This window comes from Pagrus pagrus, assembly GCF_965226575.1.
Source record: "Pagrus pagrus genome assembly, chromosome: 1".
NCBI classification, from domain to species: Eukaryota; Metazoa; Chordata; class Actinopteri; order Spariformes; family Sparidae; genus Pagrus; species Pagrus pagrus.
This window is the reverse complement of record NC_140185.1, coordinates 1,040,194-1,064,573: the sequence shown is the minus strand read 5'-3', so window position 1 is coordinate 1,064,573 and position 24,380 is coordinate 1,040,194. Positions and strand designations below refer to the sequence as shown.

Below are 24,380 nucleotides of genomic sequence, written 5' to 3'. Positions count from 1 at the left end.
GGAATGAGGTGTGGAGTGGGTGAGGTATTATTAGCTACATTCTTGTATTTAAGCAACAACGAACAGAAACATAAATCAGGCAACTCTGTCCATTCCCCGGTGGTCACTGCTCCCTGCTGCTGCATGTTGTCATCCTCCTGCTCACAGATGCCACCTGGTGGTTGTTTGGGCACATTGCCGCTTCTCATGAAAACACAATTGATCCTCCACTAAAAAGGTGAACTCGGCCACAATGAAGTAGTACCTACTGTAGACAAACCCAAAACGAGACAGGACGAAAACAAGGTTGCAACAAAGCTTAAACAAAGTTGAACCAAAAGTAAAGTACAAATCAAATGAAAAAACAAGGAACCAAAATCCAAACATACCAAATGGGGAGACACAGGAAGAGACAGAAAACGGGCTGTGTTCGAAATCATCCACTCATTCACTCACTCCCTATCCCCTACATCGTGTATATGATATAGTGCACTACATCATGTACACGATGTAGGGTACGATGGGAGGAGAATTCAGACACTACACGGGTGATTTTCTGAACGTGGTTACGTCAGCAGATGCGCCAGATACTCATGTGACGTGAGTGGGCGCGCCGGGCATCATGTAAACAAACCTGACGGTATAAAGATGTGATTCTTCATGGCGGTTGTGTTTCTTGGTCAATAAACTGTTGAAATATCAATGGTGTGTGAGTTTGGTTTTGTCAGCTATTGTTTTGTATCCTCGTCATGAGCTGTAAATGCTCGGGGTTGTGCACAAGCTGTAACATACCTAGCGCGTGCGAATTAACGTTAGTGGTCAGTAGCTATTTAGCTCGTAGCTAAGTAGCTATCGGCTACTTGTGTATCGGCTACTTTCTTAAGAAAAAAAAAATGGTACACGTTATTGTTTGGATGCTGCTCGCCCAACTCCTGGTTTTCAGGCACCGACGGAGGCGAAGGGAACGGCGTCTTAGGCGTTTACGGTGCTATTTGTTGATTCGCCGACATCAACCGGTAAATTACCAAAGGAAATCTTAGCTAACATGCTAACTGATATGGGGAAACCCTATGATTTAACCCATGATTTAGTGAATGACCACCAAATGAAATTAAAATGTCTTTGATATTCATTTAAAAACACCACTTACCTTAACTCAATTATAGTAATATAACTTTATATTGCCATTATAATTAACACATAAAAAACAGAGCTTTTCACTGCTTTGCTGAGGACCCCAATGTGAAAGACAATCATGGCAAAAATGTAACAGTTTTCTTTAAACTTACATTAAACTTTTACACATTAACTTAATTTCAATGACTTACTGTGCAACCAGTTATTACATAACTCACCAAGGTTGTCATTTTTTGATAAATCAGTTCAAGTAATTGCAGCAACAACAACAACATAAAACAATGAAATAGGTAATCATCTGGTTAATCAACTGGAAATACCTGTAGCAGCCCTTATTTCTATACCCTTAAACACTAAAAATGATAAATTTAATGTTTCAATCAGGAATGACAAATATGAATCAGGTGAACAGTCCTCCCCGCCCAAGGGAATCCTTGAAGGAGCTGGAGATGTCAGTAACTGTAAAACAAAATACAAAAAAACCATTGTGAGAATAACAATAATAACTTATTTTTATAGCGCCTTTCAAAATACCCAAGGTGCTTTACATGAGCATGAGTGGGGGTTCAGGGGTGGGGTTAGAGAAAACAAATTAAGGGAGAGAGGGGAGGAAACACTAAACAGACTAAAGAAGAACAGAAACAGAATATCATATGTGTGTACTTATGGTTTATACTAAGTGTATATCACTAATGAGTCAAGTGTAAGGAAAACTTTGATGTGGCAGAGAAAAATCTCACATTAGTTCAATAAGATTCAGTTACAATTTTCACAAATTGTGCAATAAAGCTTGAGGATGAAAAAGTATCAAAACCAAATGTATAAATTGAATAGTGGGGTCATGATTAAAGAAGACCCTTTAACCTTCCAACACACTACAGTTCGTGATATATAATCTGTGAAGATTACATATTAAATATTAAAATAATGTTCATTTTAGCTGGAACCCCAGACCTACTGCCACCTCAATGTGACCATGCCAGTCCTTAGGCTTTACCTGGATGAAGAGGCAGACCTGAAGCCTGACTACCGTCTCACCAGGGCTTCTCTCGGTAACCTGATGGCAGTCACCAGTAGCCAGCAGGACCATGGATGGGGCCACTACCTTGAGGTGCTGGTGTTTGTGTTTTGGCTTGCGAGTGCCACCTCATATCGTGTCGTGTCAAGGAGCTTTGACATCCCTCGCACAACTGTCCATGATATGGTCCACAAGATGTCCAGGAAGCTCCTGAAGATCTTGAACAAGGTTATCCATCTGCCATCTGCTGCTGAGCTGGAGGATATAGGCAATGGATTTGCCCACCTTGCAGGTTCCCCTGCATTCTCCAGGGCAGCAGGCAGCATTGATGGGTGCCACATTCGCGTAAAACCCCCGTCTGTCGATGCCCAGTGTTACGTTAATAGGAAGCTGTTTCCCTCCATCCAGCTACAAGCAATCTGTGACCATAAAGGCAAGTACCTGGACATTTTCACAGGCTACCCAGGCTCTGTCCATGATTCAAGGGTCCTGAAAAACAGCCCAATATACACAACCCAGCGATATCCACCCCAAGGTTTATATATCCTTGGGGATGGTGGGTATCCTTGCCTGTCTGCCCCCATTGCCCTTATCACGCCTTACAAAGAGCCAGTCCACCTTGCCACAGCTAGGCGCTTTGACCACCACCACGCCAAGGCAAGATCGATAATTGAGAGGTCCTTTGGGAGCATGAAGACCCGATGGAGGGCAATATTTTTTAAGGCACTGGAGGTGAAGCCAACCTTTGCACCCGATGTCATAGCCTGTTGTGCCATCCTCCACAATATTTGCCTCACCAATATACACCAATATTTGCCAGGATCAGCGCATTGTGGAGCCAGCGGAGGAAGTCATCAGGCCAGACGATGACGGCGGAGATCCTCAACACCAGGATCAGCGCAGTGGGGAGCGCATTCGGGAGCTTTTGACCGCAGCCATCTCTGCTCCCGATTGTCAAGTTGCGGCTCTGGAGGACCACAACTATATGCAAATTTAAAAGCATAAGATTAGATGCAGTGGGTTAGGGTTTATTTATTTATTTATTCATTCATAATGGTATATAGTTGACATAATTGTTGAAAATTGTTTAATGAATCATATTGTTATTATAAATGATTAAGTTTGTACATTTATTTATTTATTCATAATAATATATAGTTAACATAATTCTTGTGGAGGAGTATGTAAAGTTGTTTAATTTATCATATTGTTGTTATTATAATGATTAAGTTTGTATATTTGTTATTTATTCATTCATTGTAGTATATAAATTGACATAATTGTTGTTGGGGGAGTTTGTTAAGTTGTTTAATTAATCATTATTGTTGTTGTTATTCTGATTTGTATATTTATTCACTTGTTTTTTTATCTAATGTATTATAACGTCAAATTGTTGTTTTTTGTTAGTCACCTTGACACTTTTTCTTTGAAATATACAATGAAACACCTCACCTACTCTGGAAATTTTATTTACATTTATTTAACCATTCACATTCTTTCAACTATTTTTTCAAGTAGAGACAGCAGCCTCTCCTCCCTCTCTTCTTTTCTCCTGGCCCTCTCCTCCGCCCTAGCACTCTCTGCCCAGGGACGGACTGGCCATTGGGCAATGTGGGCAAATGCCACTGTGGCCGCCTGGTTGATGCGGCCGCGAGGCGCATTACAATAAAAACTAAAGCGGAGCTGAAGGCGGCCACAAAAAAGACGGAAAAAAGCAAACAAACTAACAAAACGGCCTGTTAACTCTGACAAATAATAGGCATACTAAACTAAATAAAAATAATGACGTTTTTTATTTTTCCTGTAAAGGACAACTCGGCGAACCGAGCCGGCGGCGCGGAGCGAGGGTGTGTCGGTCTGATGGTGTTGGTGTCTGATAACTGTACAGATCCTTCACCCAACAAAATAAAGATAAATGTCCCACAAAGCGACGTTACATTACCATACAACAGTAACGTAGTAACTGGTCGTGTCTTTGGCAACTTATATGAGGAAAATAATACCGCAGTTATTCGTGGAGAAATGTCTGTCAGCCTGTCGGTCCGGCCGACTCTTCATCACATCTCTGCCCGAAAAACGGCGTCTGTCCCCGGCAGAAAACTTTAACTCACCAAGTGTTTGTTGTTGGCTGACGGTCAGCCCTCCCGACTGAGACTTAATGAACTTCGTGAACTCCCCGAGTGAAATGGTCAGACAGCGTCCTGTTTACTGATGGCGATTATGTAATTATGTAAATTATAGAAAACTTTGTCACTTTCCACGATGTTTGGTGGGTCAGGATCTCAATCACAGCACATTATAACAGCATCATAAGATTATAAACAGACAGCTGGTACATGTTTAGATTAACAGGAGGACACGGGGAAACACCTTGGAAAAAACACATACGTCATCATCATCACGTGTACCGTCACGCCTCCGCATCACTACAGACAATGGTGCTAACATTGTTGCTGCAAATTATGAATCTTGGCTGGCCACAAGCTCCATCTTTATTTACTTTGGATATTTAAAATGTCTTCTTCACGTTCCAATGTTAAATATTCTTTAGAAATTAAGGTTTATTGATCTTTGAAAGGGTGTACTTGCATTATTATGCCATTATCATTATATTAGTTGAAAAATGGTCTCAAAGCGACAATATTATCGTTTATCGCAATAATTTCTAGGACAATTTATCGTCCAGCAAAATGTGTTATCGTGACAGGCCTAGTTGCTACTTCCTCCTCCAGCAGCTGAAGTTTTTTTCACTTAAGTTCATTAAGAGTCTCCTCATGAGACTGGACTCGGATGATGTGATTGATAGAGTGGCAGAGAAAAGCAAATTATTGCGCAACCTGCTAATGTAACTACATAAAGGTAAAACATTTATTTTTCATGTTCTGGGGCAGTGTAATGTTTATGTTTCTGTTGGTTGCAGATGACCTGAGAAGACAAACGTGGCCTCTCTCTGTCAAAATTGCCAGGGCCTCTTTTTGGTGCCAGTCCGCCACTGTCTCTGCCTGAAGGAATTCGAGGACAGGGTCTGCCCCTCTGCCTCTTTTTAGCCTGTGCTGGCCCTGCCTCTGCTGGCCCTGCTTCTGCTGGCCCTGCCTCTGCTGGCCCTGCCTCTTCTGGGCTGCTGTCAGCTGGGGATGGGGGTGCTCTTTGGGTGTCAGGGGAGGACTAACACACTGCAGTAGCCCTGGAACTTCCCCCCCAGGCCGAGGCAATAAGGACAGGAGGCCGGATGGATGGCCTCCCGCCAAGTGCATCGTCCATCAGGGGGTACCACTTCCAGGACGCTGCAGTGTCCTCCCCTGACTCAGTCCCCTGGCCAGTTGGTGGCTTCTTGAGTTCCTTTGAATTATAGGCGTTCATTTAGGCAAATATATTGTCACTACAGGACATTTCTCACAAAGAGCCAAGACAAATCATACCTTGTAGGTTTTTTTTTAATTTTCCCACTTCTTCCCCACCCTAGCTGGGGATAAGACCCCCTCCAGGCCCATTTCCTTCAAGACAACCCAACAGAATAAAAGCAAAGTGTGACTTACATCAGTACTAATCAAATACACTGTTAAATATGTACAATAATATTGTGCAATGTGATATTATTTATCATTACATTATACAATACGTCTAGCCTCGTAATTGCTATTTTGCCTAGGCTTGTCAGATTATATAGCACAGATTTATACAGGTAATCAGAGTTTAAGACTATAATAAGTTCACAAAAGTGTAAAATTCAGTAAGGAACAAAATGACGCTATCACTCAAATTTGTTTGCTTACTCCCATCCATGCAGAGCCGCGTTTCGTCGGCCTGAGAACAGCTCGTTGTGGGTCATACGCATTTTAATCAGTTTCTCCACATCCTCATCAGTCCCTTGAAACAAGAAACAGAAAAGCATATATTTTTCTAACACACCGCCAATTGAGAAAAGAGAACAAACGTTATGATCAGATGTGAGCGGGTGTCTGCCCATAGCGTTAGCTTTAGCGTTAACGTTAGCTAGCAGATACAAACAACAAACAGGATGCTTTTCCACCAAGAAATCGGCTCGTTTTGACAATTCGCAACCGTTAAGAGGCATAAAAACTACGCCACTAAAGTATTACACGCATGAAATGTGTACATTCTAACGTTACTTGCATTTGTAGACAAAAGCGGCGTTAGGTGCAGCGGCCATCTCGTCTCCTTCTTCTCCTCTGACAAACCACGACAGCATTGCATTGTGGGATACGGACCACAATGTAGTTTACATCACTTGTTCACTCAATTTTGCGGTGCATTGTGGGTATTTTGTCATCCACTACATAGTGGATGAAATCAGCCACGGAGAATTCGAACAACACTACAAAATGGCGAACACACTATATAGTGCACAACATCCGTGATAGGGGGCGATTAAGAACACAGCCACGGAGTGACAGGAGACAACAGGGAACATTGTAGAGGAATGACAAACGAACTGACCAACACATGAGGGAGAACAAAGGCCGTTTTCGAAACCGCATACTACCGTACTGCCTACTACATACTGTGTTAGATACACTGTATACTGCATACTGAATGTGGGATTCAGCATGCTATTTCAGCAGACCGACGCCGTTCACACCGCAGTATGCAGTAGCAAGTTTCCCAGAATGCATTTCGTGGCGACCGGCAGCGGTAGTTGTAAAACAGGCCGAAGCTGTTTTATTTTCTGCTGTAGCGCTGTTATTATGTCACTTTATTAAGTTTTAATATGTTTTCATGCGAGAAAGTAACCGTTTAGATCCCCAATGTGCGGTTAGTTTACTCAAATGACGGCTGTTTAGTAACTTGCCTCGATGTTTTCGGAGAAGTGAAGCTCCGGAAGGAGCAGCTCGTCTCAGAGGCAGCAGCCCGTCTCCAGAGTCGTTCCGCCGGCCAACATGCGTCGTCGTCCCGGGGGAGACAGCAGGCCAGTTATCTTAACCACTGCTCTTTGAAGATTAAACGCTAGAGGAAAGCTTCATGTTTGTGGTGGACAGTATACAGTATAGCGCTGTCTCGGGAGCTCTGTATGTACCGAAATCACCAAATATTAATAATAAAAAAAGTTTTAATTAACAGAGTACTTTTTTTCATTTCATATGTATAACAGCCTGGATTTCTATTGTACCTATAGCTTTCGTCACAATAGTCAGTAGCCTATGCATTGTACTTATGTTGTGTGAACAAACATAAACGCTGTACTGCTCCGGAGTACGTGACGAGGACGTCATGATCCCAGCTCCAGCGCATTGCATTGTGGGAAACAGTAGGCAGAGAAGTCTGGTCGGATGCATACTGGAAATATTTTCCGAATCAGTACAACATCCGGGAACTTTTCTCATACTGCAGATTTTGCTTTTGTTTGCATACTGCATACTACATACTACATTTTGGCCAAATCAGTACGTACTGGTAGTATAGTATGCGGTTTGGGATACAGCCAAAGACTCTATACACAGACACTAACCAGGACATCAGGAACAGGTGGAGTGAGGAGGGAAGAGGAACAGGTGAGGAAACGAGTGGAAAAGCACTGGGAGGGAAAAACACACAGGAGGAACTGAAAAGCAAGAAGAGACACACAAGGGTAAAACTAAGTAAAACTAAGTAAAACAGGAAACAGAAACAAACAGACACTGAACAATGACACTCAGATCTAGAAAGAGGAATTCAGTCCAAACAACCTGGAAATGAGGAGCTCTCCAAGAAGTCACTGAGGCTTTGATGACATGTTACTTCCTGCCAGGTCCTCTGGCAGAGGAAGGGCCACTTGACTATAATCAGATAGCTGCTGCTCAGCTGTTATGCTGGCTGCAGGTCTCTAAGAAAACAGAGGCTAGGGGCTTTAAAGGAAAACTTAATGTTGTTAATATCTGCTCATGTGTAGATCAGCCTGGTATCCCGAGGAATTAACCCGGCTGGTTGGACAACGAAGCAGGTGGGCGAATGGAAAGACCGCAGGTTGTGTAGGCCTTGTGGTTGGTTGTGGTCTTAGAGAGAGCACCCGCTGTGGTGATGTTTGGCTTGTTGTATCTAGCTCAGTTTCAGCAGCAGCAGGTTCCTCATCCTCATCTCATCCCTCATTAAGTGGTGACTGAAAGTTATTATTACAAGTAATCGTTTCACATTGAGGTCGTGGACCTCGCGGTAAAAACAGTTCAAATTATATATTGATATTTAGCTCCTTTCCCAGTAAGCTAGCATGACATGTTTGGTATCAGCGGATTCATTTCAATTTCAAGATTTTTATGACGCTCATGGCTTAAAAAAATCTTAAAAACTAAGCCTGCGACAGCCTTCAGAAGACAGTAATGGTAATGCCAGATGATCCACCATCATTTTCAGAGGGTTAAAAGTAGGCCAAGAAAGCCAAGAACTGAGGTGGAGATTAATTCCAACTTTAAGATCGTGGTGATCAATGAGGCATAGTATAATTAAAATAAACATGTTGTTCTGTTTTTCACATTTAGATGGTTAAATTATGTTGGAAAATAGCCCTACCATTAGGCTGCAGTTTAATTTCTGGCCTATTCAAACAGGACAATTTCATTTAAAGATATCACGTTACCTTGTTTTTTTCAGTGTGTTACTATTACTGGTGCATTCTAGTCAGATTTAATTATTTTCTTTATAAAAATAAGATTTAGTCTTCAAAAAAATGTTTCAAAAAGAGAAAAAGGGGGGTTGTCTCATAATCAAGGTATATATGTTATATTATAAGCAGGCTAAGAGGTTATGCCAATCCTGTATCACAGCTTGCTAACACTGTTTAAGACTGATTTAAACTAATATTGGTATGTTGCTTTGGAGGCAGTCAACCAGGATAGCTTGGAGCATGTATTTTTGCATAACATGAATTAATCAGCATCATAGCAACAATGTCATGCAACATTATCAATATTACCTAGCAAAGCTTAACATCATGAACTACATGACCCTCAGTTTCAGAGACAGCCAGGGAGATAGACATGCACATGCAGACTGTGTGACTCAATACAACTCTCAATACAATCAGAGAAATGTTTATATTTTCTGGAAATCACAAGATTAAATCGCAACGACCATATAGCCCCATATATGTATTTTTTAGGGCCGGGACTCGATTAAAAAAATGTATCTAATTAATTAGAGGCTTTGTAATTAATTAATCGAAATTAATCGCATTTTTAATCGCATATAAATATTTGAACTGAGAACAGTGAGAAGCAATTTTTTTCATATGGGTTTTAGTATACCATTGAATATAGACTGAATACATAAGCTTAAGCAACAAAACATTGTTTATTTTTTTTCAAGGTGGTACTTAACCAAGACCAACAGACTAGGGATTATCGATTAATTCATTAATTGTTAGTTGATGGACCTTATCGATCGATTAACGATTACCTGATAAGATGCGATTTTCCTGAGAACCTAAATTTAAGGGGAAAATTTAAGCTGAACATTCCTTATACAGGACTCTACACTAGTTTGTTAGTTTATTTTTAGAGCACAGCACAATGAAAAATGTTTAAGTAACATGTTATTTGGTAAATGGTCTTTCCTGCCACTACACTATGATGATTACTGTATTTAACTACTTAAATCACAGTAGCATTAACTGATTTGTTGAACTCAGCCTGATGTAAACATTAATAAAACACAGGCAGCTCTATGTTTTCCCTGTGTGATGTTCAGGGACAGGTCAGGACAGTCAGAGAGCTCTGAGGTTGAAGTCTTATGTACCGTGAGACAGTGACAGGTCTGCAGGCTACCTACGTCTTGACCACATGTCAGCTGTTCAGCTGCAGCAGAGGAAACTCCGCTGTTCTCAGCTCCACTGCGACGAGCGCTTTTTAAATTTTTTTTTTTTTTTAAAATTAAGCTCCAGTAGCGACCGGCTAAACTACGGGAGGATACTGTAAACCGGCGCAGATCCGGTGTGTTTATCAAAGCTTGGTCGCAGTGCTGAGGCACCGGGTCGGTTTGAGCTGCGTTCAGGCTACATTAAAACTTTATAGATCCATGGGCAGTGATCAGTGTCGGCGGCTTTTTAACTCATTAAATAATTGTGCTCCAGTATAATCGGTACGCCTGAAACTCATCCAGTGAGAAACGTTCCGCGGTGCAAAAATACGTGTGATTAAAATACGTAAATTTTTTTAACACGTTACAGTCCCAGCCCTAGTATTTTTTCACCCCAAATCCAACGCCACCACCTGTGAATCAACAGTTGTGGAGATAAATTAGACCTGCATGTGGAACTACAAGGGAGACAGTGAGCAGTAACCAAGTAACTGTCATGTTGTTCTTTTCACAAATATAGGAATGATAGTCAAAAATATAATTAAAATGCATAGTTCTACATAAAACAGCATCAAATTTTTTCGCCGGCCTATACAAGGGCCCAATTAGATTTCTTTTCATGGGGCCCAAAATCCCTGGCGGCGCCCCTGGTTGTCATGTAGGCTATAGACTGATTGTCTTGGCTTGCATCCATAAAATATTGTAATATTATAGGCCTACTGCATATTGAGAAAATGTATTTTGGTATTGCGCAACAATCGGGAGATGGGGACCCCCCTGAATATTGACGGGTATTTCGCACACTGCCAGTGGGGAACCTGCTGTGTCAAATTTTGCCTTGTCCAGAGAGACTCCACTCAGACTCACTTGTACATTTTCCACACAGTTTTAAAGTTTCAGTCTTGCGTGTCCTCTGTTGCTCTCAGATTTAACATCCCTATAGAGGACAGTTGATACAGTAAATCAATCATAACTATTTAGGCTGACCTTGGATCGTGAGTTTATTTACCATCACAGACACACAGGGTATCACCTTTATTCCTCTGCATCCATTATTCATGACTCTACCATTTATTTATCAGTCATTGCATTTGGAAAATGAATTTGCTACAGTAGTATTCCCTAGAGCTTCAGTCTACGGCTCCAGCAGACTCACATGAAATTAGTTCATAACTGCTTATCTGTGTTTCATTTCCCTTATTTATTTTGAAGGTAACTTTTTTTACATAGGAGAGACTGGGGACAGTTGCAACACTTTTTACATTACTCTCAGTTACTCAGAGACTATTTGGACTAGGCTCACCAAATCTTTACATATTAAACCTACATCTGTCTGCTAAATGCCCATACCATTTAAAGATGGCTACATATAACATATCAATCACAATATTTATTTGAATAGAGAAATTCAGACGTTGCAACTGACCCCAAACCTGGGGACATTTGCAACACGGATCAGGGACGGTTGCAACATATCAAAAAAACATTACATTTCACTAATTATCTTCTGCTTTTTGTCTAAATAAGCACAGTATACAATATCAAGGTATTTAATAAGTTTTGTTTTGTGTAAAACATAGGCCTACCTTGAGTCAATGAGCAGATGTTACCGAAGCTATAAAAACTCAGTATTTAATTTTGGGACAAAAAGAATGGAATAATTTGCAATACAAAAAACATTTATTCAACATGTTACATTTATTAAACATCCAAAATACTGAGGGGAACCCCTCCGTTAGTGACTCTCTTCTTCACTCTTAGCAAACTGAAAACAAACAGAATACAATTTCTATATTTAGATGATTTATTCACTATATGACAAGTTTATATGACACATACAACATACAACAATAACTAATTGCTCATTTTTGCTCAACAAGTTATTTGGGGAATTATTTTGTTTATCATTAGCATTAGTTTCTCATTATGATTGCCTGTTCTGTTCATCATGAGCAATGAAGATATTAATCGGCCTATTTTGAACTAGAAATCTTCAAAAATACAGTTGTGTGGTCTGTTTTGACATGACTAGCCTAATTAGCATGGGGACAGTTGCAACAGTTGCAATAGTTGCAACCGTCCCCATGGTATCAGTCATGACAAAACACCATGTGCTAGCTAGCCACATTGACATTGACACATGTAAACCATGTAATTTAATAGTCAACAAAACAGTGATTCAAACTAGGTAGGTTTGGATTAATTCATACAAAAGATCAGGACAGTATGACAAAAATACAGCTCATGAAAAAAGCTACTTTCATACCTCCAAAACAACTTTGTCTTGATAGAAGCAGGACCAGATGCTCAATATGGCCTCTCTCTGCTTGGTGGGCAGAGGGTCTAACTGAGCATGTGCAGTGTGAGTGTCATCACTCTAGCATGTTTCTGATTGGAGAAATAAGGCTTTTTGCAACTGTCCCCAGTCTCCCCTACTTGTCTTTACATTCAATCTCCATTTTAGAATTCAGCAAGAATGCAAATGGCTGCAGCTGAATTTATTCCATTGCTCCCATGCATTTAGGATTTTGCAGATGCAGCATAATTATGTTGTGGGGCAAAGCCCTTTGGCTCACAGCCAGAGCAGCTGATGTAGTTGTTTGAGCTGTGCGTTCATTTGTTGCCTTAAAGCTCTGGTCTACGATCTGAAAAAGGTTTGAAAAAAGCACCCCCCCCCACACACACACACACACACCCCTCCCCTCTGTGCTCCTTAACCCCTCCCCTCCGAGCTCGTATCGCTCTCCCCTCGGAGTCCTGCGACACACCCCCTCCAACAAGCACCAAGAGCAACAAGCCGGCAGAAACCAAATACAGCCCAGCTTTGAATGCGGAGTAACGATGTCAGATTCACAGGTAAAGTTATTACAAGGCATGTTGAAACTCACGTAAATCTTGTAGGTCATTACAATGTCCACAGCTAAGCTCCACAGCCAAGCTAGCGTAACGTCATTAGCATGTTACAGCTATGTTACGTTACAGCTACGTAATAAGTTACTATTTATCAACAGCTAAGTTAGCCACTTCTAAAAGTTATTGAGGGCCAAGAGACTAACAGATGCTGCCGTCAGCTTTCATCACAACGATCGCTTCCACATTGTGGCTGAAAAATAAACCTGTGTGAGTCTCGGACCAGCTGTGTGTGTCCCAGCTGCTGTCTGAGTAGCACCAGACCACGACACAAACGTGCCCGTAAACCGTAATCTCTTGTTTATGACAGATAAGACACACAAATACACACATCGTAACGCCTATATGATAATCCATCATATTGATTTAGCAAAGGCTTCGTTGAAAACAAATGGACAAGACCAGGAGGAGGGTAAGCAAAACAGCTGAGTAGTGACCGGGCGAGAGGTTGTTATGGAGAAATAAATCCGGACAAATAAAATAAAAATCCGGAAATAAATCCGAAACCCCTCCGCTTCGCGTTGGGGTTTCATTCATCCCTTCATTCATCTTACTTGCTGCTTCATTTAGCTGCCACGAGCAAATAAATAGGCTGATTTGGTGTAAACATGATAGCAATGTTAGCTTGTTGTTAGCTTACAATGCTAGCACAGAGGCTAACGTCTCCGTCGAACAAGTAACACAGAATAAACTAACGGCAGCTTTCACAGTCATAAGCCAGCATCGGCATGAAAGTTATCTGTGTCACAACATCCACAATAAGGACGAAAGATTACCTGCTCAACAGAAACGCCGCTGTATCAGCATCGGGTCCATATCTTCACGGACCTTTCGCCACCGTTCAAATGATGACCCGATGTTTATTCGGTTTGAGCCCTCTTTGTTTCACATCTCTGCTTTGTGTCTTTTCAGTGACAGACTTTCTTTCTTTGACTCTTTGTTGGTGGGGCGAGCAGAGGCAGCTGAACTGCTCAGGGCAAAACAAACCTCTTGTCCGCTTGTAGTTTCAAATGCGAAAGTGGGTCGGGACCAGACGTGAGCAGGAGCAGGAGAGTGAGCGTGGATTGGATCGGAAAATCGGTCAATTTCTTTTCAGTTTTACAGGCGCGAAAGAGAATGGATTTATTTGGTTCCTTTTACTCTTCACATTGTGTAGGTGGTACTATTGGGTTATAACCACCATCTAAATGATGTTAATAATAATAACAAATCTTTCAAATCGTAGACCATAGCTTTAAGGAAAAGTAGCTCTCATAAAATGTGGAAAACAGAATTAACACTCCATTTGTCTATTAAGGAACTGCCTCTTTACTACATTTCCTTGTTTCACCACAGAGGGAGAATCACTTGAAGTGTGAAAGTCAGGAAGTAATTTAGCAGGCTGAAACACAGAAATCCTTCCATAGCAGTAAATATGTTCTGTATAGCTCTGTACTGTCAGTGGTTTGGTTTGTTACTGGGCCTTGATGAACAGCAGCCATTGTTACAAAATACTGACAGTGAAATTGTTGACAAATAGTCTAAATAGTTCTAATTAGTCTGGTTGTGCTCTGAAATGTTAAACAAATTCCAAATGTACTGAGTCATTAAAAGAATGCTGAAATTTCAGCCAGTCAATGAACACTACTTTAAAGTCAAAGTTTGGCGTGGTTTCTCTTCTCAAGCGATATGATTAGTTATATTAATGAATTGACATCCACTAGGTAAGTTACAGTCACTATCCAGTTCCTTCTACAGTCATTAAATGCCATTTAAAACTGTTTGCATGTTTCAGTAGACTCCGTGATGATGAAACAGAATTTGATGTGTACATTTTTTCAAAGGGTGAACATCAAAAAATGTTCACTCTTTGTCGTAAACTGTCATTGTTGGAACATATGGTGCTCATAGACATACATTAATGAGAATAAACACACATACATGCAAACTAAAAGAAAACACACTGAAATCTTAAATGTTTCGACTACTCTGCTTTCACAATAATACAATCAACTGTACTGTACTTTCTTCGCTGTCTTTAACAGTTGACTCTCCGAGGCCTGTACACTGTGCATACTGTAGAACAATGATATGCTTCTGGTCCTTGGATATCTTCAGTTCTTTTATCTTTCTTAAAATGACTTACATTTTTCCTTTTCCATCTAATTTTGCACACAATATATTGGCATATCTGCATACTTACTCATTTAATTATGATAGCAGAAAATAATAGCATTGTCAAGTCAAGTCAAGCTTTGTTTAAATAGCACCTTTAGCCAAGGCGCTTTACAATTAAAAAACAAATACAATTACAATTAAATACATCAGATAAAAGCACAATAAAACACAATAAAACAATAAAATAAAATATAAAATAAAATATAAGAAACAATAAGAACTGTCATAATAAAACAATCAGTCAGTTAGGAGTGTTAAAAGCCAGGGAGAAGAGGTGGGTTTTGAGCAGGGATTTAAAATTTTCTAAATTTGGAGCTGTTCTAATGCAGAATGGCAAGTTGTTCCAAAGTTTTGGAGCAGCGCCGCGAAGGCTCGATCACCTCTGGTTTTAAGCCTAGATTTTGGTATGCTGAGGAGGAATTGGTCGGCTGACCGTGATGTTCTACATGGAGTGTGGGCAACAAGCAGGTCACCTAGATTAGATTGTGATGGACATCAACCTGCCAGCTACAAGCCATCAACAATAACAAATCCAAATGCAAATGTAGGAGTATGATTTTAGACTTTGATTTGCCAAGCAATTATTTTGAGAAGCTGCATTTTGTTGATGATGGCTTTTGCAGGCTTGTCAGGGTTAAAGATGAATGTACTGCAAAAAAAACACTGCAAGAAGTGTTCACCATAATTTGATACAGCAGCAACACATACAAGTTAATAAATCCATCATGTAGTTGCGTTCAGTGACTTCCCTTTAGCTGAGACTATAGGCGTTAAGCCGAACGAAGTTCCGGGTTCTGCAAAACAGGTTTCTCCATTTCCGGTCGACGTCACGTCCATTCATTGTAGCAGCGGAAGTTAGCGGTGTTGGTTTTTTAAGTTTTATTTTGGCACAAACATGTCATTTTACATGCGATCGTTGCAAGAGCTCCCAAGGTTGAGCATTTCAGATGTTCACAGGATCTGCGAGACCTCCAGAACCACCAGCAGCAGGCATGACAAAGGATTTAAACTGTACGCCTCGTCATTTATCACCAACTATGAGGGTAAGTTGCTAGCTTAGCTAATATACGGCTGAAAAACGGGACGAAAATATGTCTCTCTCCTTTTGTGTAGTTTTGATTTAAGAGAATATTTTAGTAAGTCACTATAAAGCAAACAAATGTTAAAAAATGTTAACTAATCCTAGCTGACAGACGTTTTTCTTTCCGTACATTTCCATTTGATGTGACTATAACTTACTAGTGACCTCAACAAGTTAGCTTAAGTCAGCTGTCAAAGACTTATTTTAAATAGCATTGTTTTTTTTATTATTTGTTTTGACTTTTAATGCCTATGCTGTCATTCACTTTTCACCAGTATCAAACAAAGACAGGCTAACTGGTGCTGTTAGTGTTAGGGCAGCCTGTCACAGATCCATGAGGAATGGTGAGAAGTCACATTCCCTGGAAGTAATGAGAGGGGTGGTTTGGGTGTTCTGTTCTATGTGTTCAAGTTACTGTTTGTTCCAGTTTAGGGACATTATCTATCAAGCCTGCCAGAGTATGAGCAAAAGTAATGTAGTCAGTAATTATGACCAGGTCCTTGACATCACCTTGATCAGAAAAGCGAGAGTTCTGAGAGGCTTGGTAAATGCATGCACAGTTGTGCCAGTTTCACTGTTGTTTGTCTATTGTCAGAGGACAGGAAAATGCAAAGTAAGATGTCTTGCCCATTTTGTCCTTTTAAAAATTTAGGGAGATATTATATCAGGGATACATCAATTTATAATTAAATTAAGTAAGAGCCTACTTATTTTTCTGAAGACAAGACTGATAAAAGCAAGAATTTCCTCTGTTTTGTTAAAAGAAGAGGATATTAAGGTCATTAGGTGTAGTTAATTCTAAGTTTATTGTAGAATGTTTCCACCAGGAAATCCATGTTATTCAACACCTGGCCTCCCCAGATAATCCCTCTGTTATGCTATATTGTAGTGTTACTTCTTCATAGATGAACTTCACCCAGTGTCCTAACTAGACTTAAAACGGTGGTATCTGTTTGGACAACCAATAAAGTTGGATACCAAGATCAGTATGTATGTTTGTAAAAGGCAGAACAGCAGTGGCACAAGCCCAGAACAGCAGTAAGGGTTAAGACATGTAATCAGTGTAATATTCTTGCTATGTGAGATATTTAAGTGTAGACAATGGGACAACAGTCAGTCACATTCAACTTGTAGTAGGTTTTATTATTACTACTCATTGTAGTCCTAGTGATCTTGGTACAAGTGATAGGATGGAGTTATGAACTCTAAAAAGAATAATTAGAATATTAGAAAGAGTGATTATTTATTCTAGATAATTTGTTTAATGTTCCCTTTATATTTCAATTTTCTTGTCTTTTCTCTTATTGTTGAGATGTTTTTTTTATGTTTGTGTGTCTTTTGATTTCTTTTGATTTCTTCCTTTTGTGTGTCTTTTGTAAGGGACTGAAACCAGGGCCAATAGAAAAAGTGGTCATAACAAGACAAAAGCAAAACAGACAGACAGAAGGAGGGATCAGGTGAGTAACTTAGCGATATGTCATTTTTATATAGCTATCACTAATATGGTTTTACCGGGTTTTGAACGAAAACATAACCATGTGTAAGACATACATACTTAGACAATGAAGACAATGAAATTGGCAGTGAAAACAAACATGTTGAGTTTAAAGTTGCCTTTTGCCAGGTCGCCATTGTAAATAAGAATTTGATCTTAATGGATTTACCTAGTTAAATAAAGGTAGATAAAAATTTTTAAAAAGTAGCCAGTAATGCCAGCAAGCAGTGTTTTCTATCGCATTTATGTATTCCTACGTGACTGGATGCCTAACAGTATTATTGTCTTTCACAGGAGCACACTCTACAAGGGTGTGGTAGGTGACCTGCTGGAGATGTCTCTGCTCAACATTGGTGATACTTACCAAGATTTCGATGTCATGGAAAAACCTCTTGCAGTAACAATGGGCATCACAGTGGAGAAAACCTTGGTTGAAACAGCGTTTGGGCTGGCACAGAAAGGGAGTGTGCTGTCATACCAGCAACCTGTGGTACCCTCCAAAATAATCACCATTCACAAGGCTGCGCCACCTTATCCAGCAATGCCATGGGAGGACTACAGACTCTCTCCAAGACAGTGTGTTCATGTGTGTAATGAGAAGGAGGACCTGCACATCAAGAGTATTATTGTCACACAAGAAATGGCCCTCAAAATTGAGGCAGCCACAAGAGATCAGGCAGGCAGCCAGGAGTGGCCTCTCCTTCGCAGACCGAGGATCAGCTCCTCATGTTTTTGGGAGGTCTGCTTTGTGAGGGGAGTGAGCTCCGCGGAGTCTCTGGCAGAGAGAATCCTTAAAGGAACGAGACAGACGGCAGGATGAGGAGAGGTGTGTTAAATAACCCTAACCCTTCTGTTCAGTTTTACAAATAAACACAGTTACAGTTAACACTTTTAACTTATGTTAGAGTAGTAGTAGTGTCTTAACTGGAAAATAGGTATTGATTATGCATTTCATGAAGCCTCATTAAAATGTTCTCCGAATAGGAGATGGACTGGTTTTTCACCCATCGGCCCAACCACCATTTGGACTGGTAGAGTTTAAGTGTCCAAACAGCAAGAACTATGTGGATTGCAAGTACTTGCAAATGAAATATGGCTCTTTGTCTTTGCGGGAAAGCCATGCATACTATTGGCAGCTGCAGGGTCAACTGTTGATCACTGGCCTGGAATGGTGTGACTTCATGGTTTTTGCACAGGAGGATATGCTGGTGCAGGGCATCCATGTTGATGAGAATATGACAGCAGTCATTAGAGAGAAGGTGGACCAGTACTACTTCCATGTCTACGTGCAGAAGTACCTGTTGCAAAATTAGTTGTTACATCTGACATGTCTGCTCCTAATAATTGTAAATAAAAAGTCTCTTATAGGTTATGTTAACTGTGTTCATGTTCATGTTTTACAGTGTGCAATAGGATTGTATTTGTTGTTAATGCACTGTCATTGTCTTTGAATGCTTTTATGCTCTGACCCTTCTTTAAGTTTTTATCCTCATTTTATACATTTTATCTTAATTTACTGTTTTAGTCCCTCAGTTCTTAGCTTTGATACCTTTTATCTTATTCTACTGTTTTAGTCCCTCAGCTCTTAGCATTTATATCCTTTATCTTATTTTACTGTTTTAGTCCCTGAGTTTTTAGCTCCAGTGTTTCCTCATGGGGGCCTGCCAGACTGGGAGTTGTCTCTGGTCTACCGTTGGCGGTGCTGTCCCATTGACGGCTCTGGCCTGGGTGGCTAGGGGCTCTGCATCTTGGTGTGGAGCCTCCTGTCTGCCCGGGTCGGGGTGGTCTCTGTGGCAGCGCTCCCTGCGGTCATGGACCGTGACCTCTCTCAGTGTGATTGCCCCCCAAAGGTAGCTTCTTCCTCGCCTCAGGTCTCGGTGCCCGGCCATGTCGCTTTAGTGACAGCTAGTGTATGTGTGGGTGTGAGTGTGTGGGTCTGTGCGTGTGGGTATGTGAGCACACGTGTGTGTATGTATTTGTGTATCTCTGTGTGCATTTATGTGGAGTTGGGAGGGTCGGGTTTTCTTGATTTTCTTTGTTGTTTTTACCCTCTGTGAGGCACTTTGTGCTACTCATTGTGTGAAAAGTGCCATACAAATTAAGATTGATTTGATTTGATTTGATTTGATTTGAATGAGCTGTAAAAGAAAAACTTGGCATTAAAAAACACTTTTGGCTTATCCATCAAAACATTTATCTATTCTATTGTCTATTCTATTCACTGGACATTTACAGTGCAAAATTTACAGAACAAAATGCATATAATGTAAACCGTGCAAATGTTTGTAACAAATGAACAAATGCAGCACAGTAAGAACATTAGCCAGGACAGAACAATATGCAAAACATTAAAGGGAAAATCAGAGTGCAGTTAATTTTGCAGATATTCGACTGAATTTGCAGCTCCTGCAATTTGGTTATAGCACTTATGAATATTAGGATTTTGATAATAATGTGATTAATTGTTCAGCCCAACATATATATCCATAAACTTCAGTTAAATGAGAACATACACTGAAACCTTGGCACTCAAAGCGACAACAGGAGTTTTAACAGCTGCAGTAAAAAATCTAAGTGGAAAACTGACAAATGACATTTGCAGTAATTTGTATTAACATTGTGCAACAGCTGAGAGACAAACACCAGGCAACAACAATCTGCTCCTCCAGTGGTCACATGTAAACTCAGGAGTCCTGGATCAGTGGATCAGTCCATCACACCGTCTCAATAACAGCTGCCACCTCTTTGAACTGTTTGTAAAATTTCTGAAACTGTGGAACGGTTATCTCAAAAGACCTCAAACACATCTGTCAAAAGGGCTCAACAATCTTCAGCTGCAGAGTCACATATAGGGAGTTCAGAGATCAACATGTGTCAGAGGTCATGTGTCATGGACTGATGCACCATGTTCACTCCACAGCTAGTGCAGCACTTGAAGAGAAACTCTTATTAACACTGCACTAGATCTTTGGCCTAAGCCTTTACCAGCGGCTTGTTCTGATAATTTGCGAAGAGGCAGGCTACTGCAAAAAGCTGGTTAATGCTGCCAGAAATTGTTAGAGGAATAACTGTTTCAAACAGCTTATTCTCTTTGATTCTTCTGATTGCTCTCTCCACATGTACCCTTAACCTGGCTATTTCCTGGGTTTCCATCACTTCATCATGGGACAGCTGTGATTTTTTGCTCAGGAAAGGTGGCCTATAAACTTTGCAGGGCACAATGTCATCAATCCTGAAACCCTTGTCCACCATCACTGCCATGTCCTTGTCCAGAAGAGGGATCCTGCCAGACTGCCTAAACAGCTCTTTGTCACTGACTGAACCGGAGTACAGGGATGACACAAATGTGACCGCACCATGTGGTGACACACCTAGTAAACCTTTCAGGGTAGTGTGTGATTTGTACTGCGAGAAGAGTTCACTTTGCAACACCAAAGATGAAGGTGTCTGGCATCTCAATTCAGTGCAGTCAATTATGACTTGTGTGTCACTGTACTTCCCAAACACATTGGGCATCATTGCTTTAACAGTGTCAGGGGACATCCATATGCCCACAGCACCCAGCAGAGTGTACAGGAAATTTGCCCATGTTTTCAAGATTCTGCTCACTGTTGACTGATGTATGTTGAAGCGATCACCTAGATCCTTCTCCTTCAGGCCCAGAGACAGATACACAAGGAACAGGAAGAGCTCGTCAATCAAAGGAAGGCATCAGCTCTGGTGGAGGAGGCAAATGGACAAGTTTTATTGGCAAAAAAAAATCAAAACTTCATTTATAAAGCACATGCATAAGCAAACTCAGTGCTCTTTACAAAAGATAATTAAAATGCAATTACAACAAATGATTACAATTTAATCACAAAGTGCAAGAACAGAAATAGATGACAAAGTGCAATAAAAGTGCAATCAAACAGGAAGTAAAGAGTATACACTTCTTGTTTCATAGCGTTAATCGAAATCTGGTCATTATAAATATAGGGTATGCGTCAATTATATTGGTATAGCCCATTTTTACAAACAATTTGTCTCAAAGGGCTTTACATAGCATCATTACAACATCCTCTGCCCTTCAGGCATGTCCAAACTATTCCACAAAGGGCCGTGTGGCTGCAGGTTTTTGTTCCAACCAATCAAGAGCTCACAGTTTGACCAATCAACTTTCTGAAGACTGAGATCAGTTGATTAAATGAGTCAGGTCTGGTGTGCTGCTGCTTGGTTGAAAAGAAAACCTGCAGCCACATTGGCCCTTTGTGGAATAGTTTGGACATGGCTGCCTCACATCGACTGAGGAAAAACTCCCAAGGAAAAACAGGAGAAACCTCAGGGTGAGCACAGAGGAGGGATCCCTCACCCACGAGGGGCAGATGTTATGTTGTGTACAGACAAGAAAACAGTTTACAGCACAGGATATGGGAAAACATGGAAATGGAATCAGTCAGTAAACAAGAGTTGATGAAGGCCGCTTCTGGTGGGCAGGCTGGGCCATATACAGGAACGGCAGGAAAAGCAGACCAGCTTAATGGGAGTACTGGTTGGCAGACTGGTTCATGAACAGGGATTGCAGGCCGGTTTAACAGCAGGGGAAAAGAGGTGATGCAGACGGCGGTTGGTGCAGAGGGATGGAGCTCTAGAGAGATCTGTGGAAACACAGGGAGAGTGCGAGACACCAAGGCCAAACTACAAAGTCTCTGCAGCAAAATTCTGTGACCGATGGTATCAAATGCAGCACTGAGATCCAGAAGTACAAGTACAGAGACAAGACCTCTGTCTGAAGCTATAAGAAGATCGTTAGAGACTTTGACCAGTGCTGTTTCAGTGCTATGGTGTTCCCTAAATCCAGATTGGAAAGCTTCAAAAAGATTGTTACTGTGCAGATGTTCATGTAGCTGCTCTAGGACAACTTTCTCAAGGATTTTAGAGATGTAGGGAAGGTTGGATGTAGTTCTATAGTTAACTAACACATCTGGATCAAGAGAAGGTTTTTTAACCCTCTGGTACCCTTGGGGACATTTTCGTCTAGTAGGGGGCATTTTTCACTTATAATTTGGCCATAACTTTCACTGTGTCACATGAAATGGATATTTCAAAGAGTAGTAAAAACAAAATTAATTTTGATGCATTACTTTTTGTGAGGTATCAGATTTCAACTTTTTCACCTTAATTTACTCTTCATGGACATTTTTACCCCATTGACTGCCATTATAACCGATGCACAATATATCCTGCTATGGCTGTGCAATCAAAACATACGGTTATAATGGCAGTCAATGTAGCAAAAACGTCCACAAAGAGTAATTAGAGTAAAATTAAGGTGAAAAAGTTCAAATCTGATACTACACAAAAACTAATGCTTCAAAATGTATTTCTTTTACTAATCCTTGACATTTTCAAGACTGTGATAACACGTAAAAAATCTTCAGTATAGAAGCATTAGTATAGCAAGCAGTTTTTAATAACAAAATAACATAATAACAAAATTGATTTATAAATTGAACCTACCGGTCGACGGTGTGGATCAGCCGCCTTCGCAGAAGCTGCAGTTGGGCTGGAGGTTGGCTGTGCACACACAAGTCTCCTCGTGGTTGGTTCTATTTGAGTCCAGAAAGCAAGCAGGTGACGATAGCTGGCAAACCTGAAACATCAATAGAAATTAGGCCTATTACTTTGTAATTTATCAAAGGATAATCCAGTAGCCTATACGTGACTTCAGTACAATTGATAAAAAGAACAATCCAAAAGCTGTTGTGTTTTGAATTACTCTTGCTTCTTGATTTTATGTTTCTATGTTTGCCTGTTATGTTTACTGCTGTGGTCTCATGTTGTGTTTTAATATTACTGAGGTGAAATTTCCTCTATAAAACTCTCCAGGTGTTTTAATCTCACCTGCAGATCATGTTTAATGTATTTGAATTATTTTGCTAGCTTCGTTATAATATTGTGCAAATTAATAATAAATTAAATAAATAACTAAAATCATTTACATGATTGTGTCTATCTTAATGGGTCTTATGCCCCATCCCCTTGCAGTGTATGCAACACTCAGGCTCATAGAAAGAATCTTTATCAGATTTATTGCTGGACACATACCAGGTGTAAAATTGTATGTCGTCATCTGAAGCCTTATATCTCTCTAAACTGCTTGACTGCTTCAGTGACACCTCCTCCAGCCTCCTTTGCAGCTTGTTTATCTGTTTTTGTTGTGCTTCGATTTTCTCACATGCCACACCCAGCGCTGATGGCTCTGGGCGTGCGTTGTAGTCATGGGACTTGAGCCACATACTCACATCCATCTCCTCCTCTGCATCACTATTTTTCAGTTTTTTGTGTGGTTAGGTTGAGGGAACTAAAATACTTGTTTGGGTTCAAATTGATCCTATCACAATGTTAACTTTTCCCATGTGTGTATTTAAGTTGCTAAGCTATGACTTTACAGAAGTTGATTGGTTTCTATTGTGGTCCTGGAGCAACTTTATTTATGATATTCCAGGAACAACACCTACATGGCTATGTCAAAATTCTGATTACTTTTTTTTTATGTTTTGATGATGTAGGTAGATCAATTCTTCACTCGGTTATACAGGTTTTTTCATTTAATTTGCCTCCCCTCTGTACTGTACCTTAGTTGACACTTAACCTTTCCAACTTCGTGTCTTCCTGCAGCTCTGAAAACAGTGCTGGAGGTGCCAGCGGGAAGCCGATTTCTCCGTCTCAATGCCAGAGGACCTGATATGATAGGTGAGTCAACAAGTATCTGATTCAGTGCATGTGACACACACTGCATTTGAAAGACAGTATTCACACTCTCACATCTATTAATG

The 24,380-nt window shown here is 40.5% G+C and overlaps 1 protein-coding gene across 2 annotated transcripts in view; it reads left to right on the top strand.

The window, feature by feature from the left end:
* The window catches only part of adamtsl3 (ADAMTS-like 3), a 432,074-nt gene that overhangs the window by 259,868 nt on the left and 147,826 nt on the right, over positions 1–24,380 (top strand). For both annotated transcript variants that reach the window (XM_084353771.1, XM_084353770.1), the window contains one exon: positions 24,223–24,297. In XM_084353771.1, coding sequence (XP_084209897.1) covers positions 24,223–24,297 — 75 coding nt within the window. The remainder of the gene's footprint in view (positions 1–24,222; positions 24,298–24,380) is intronic.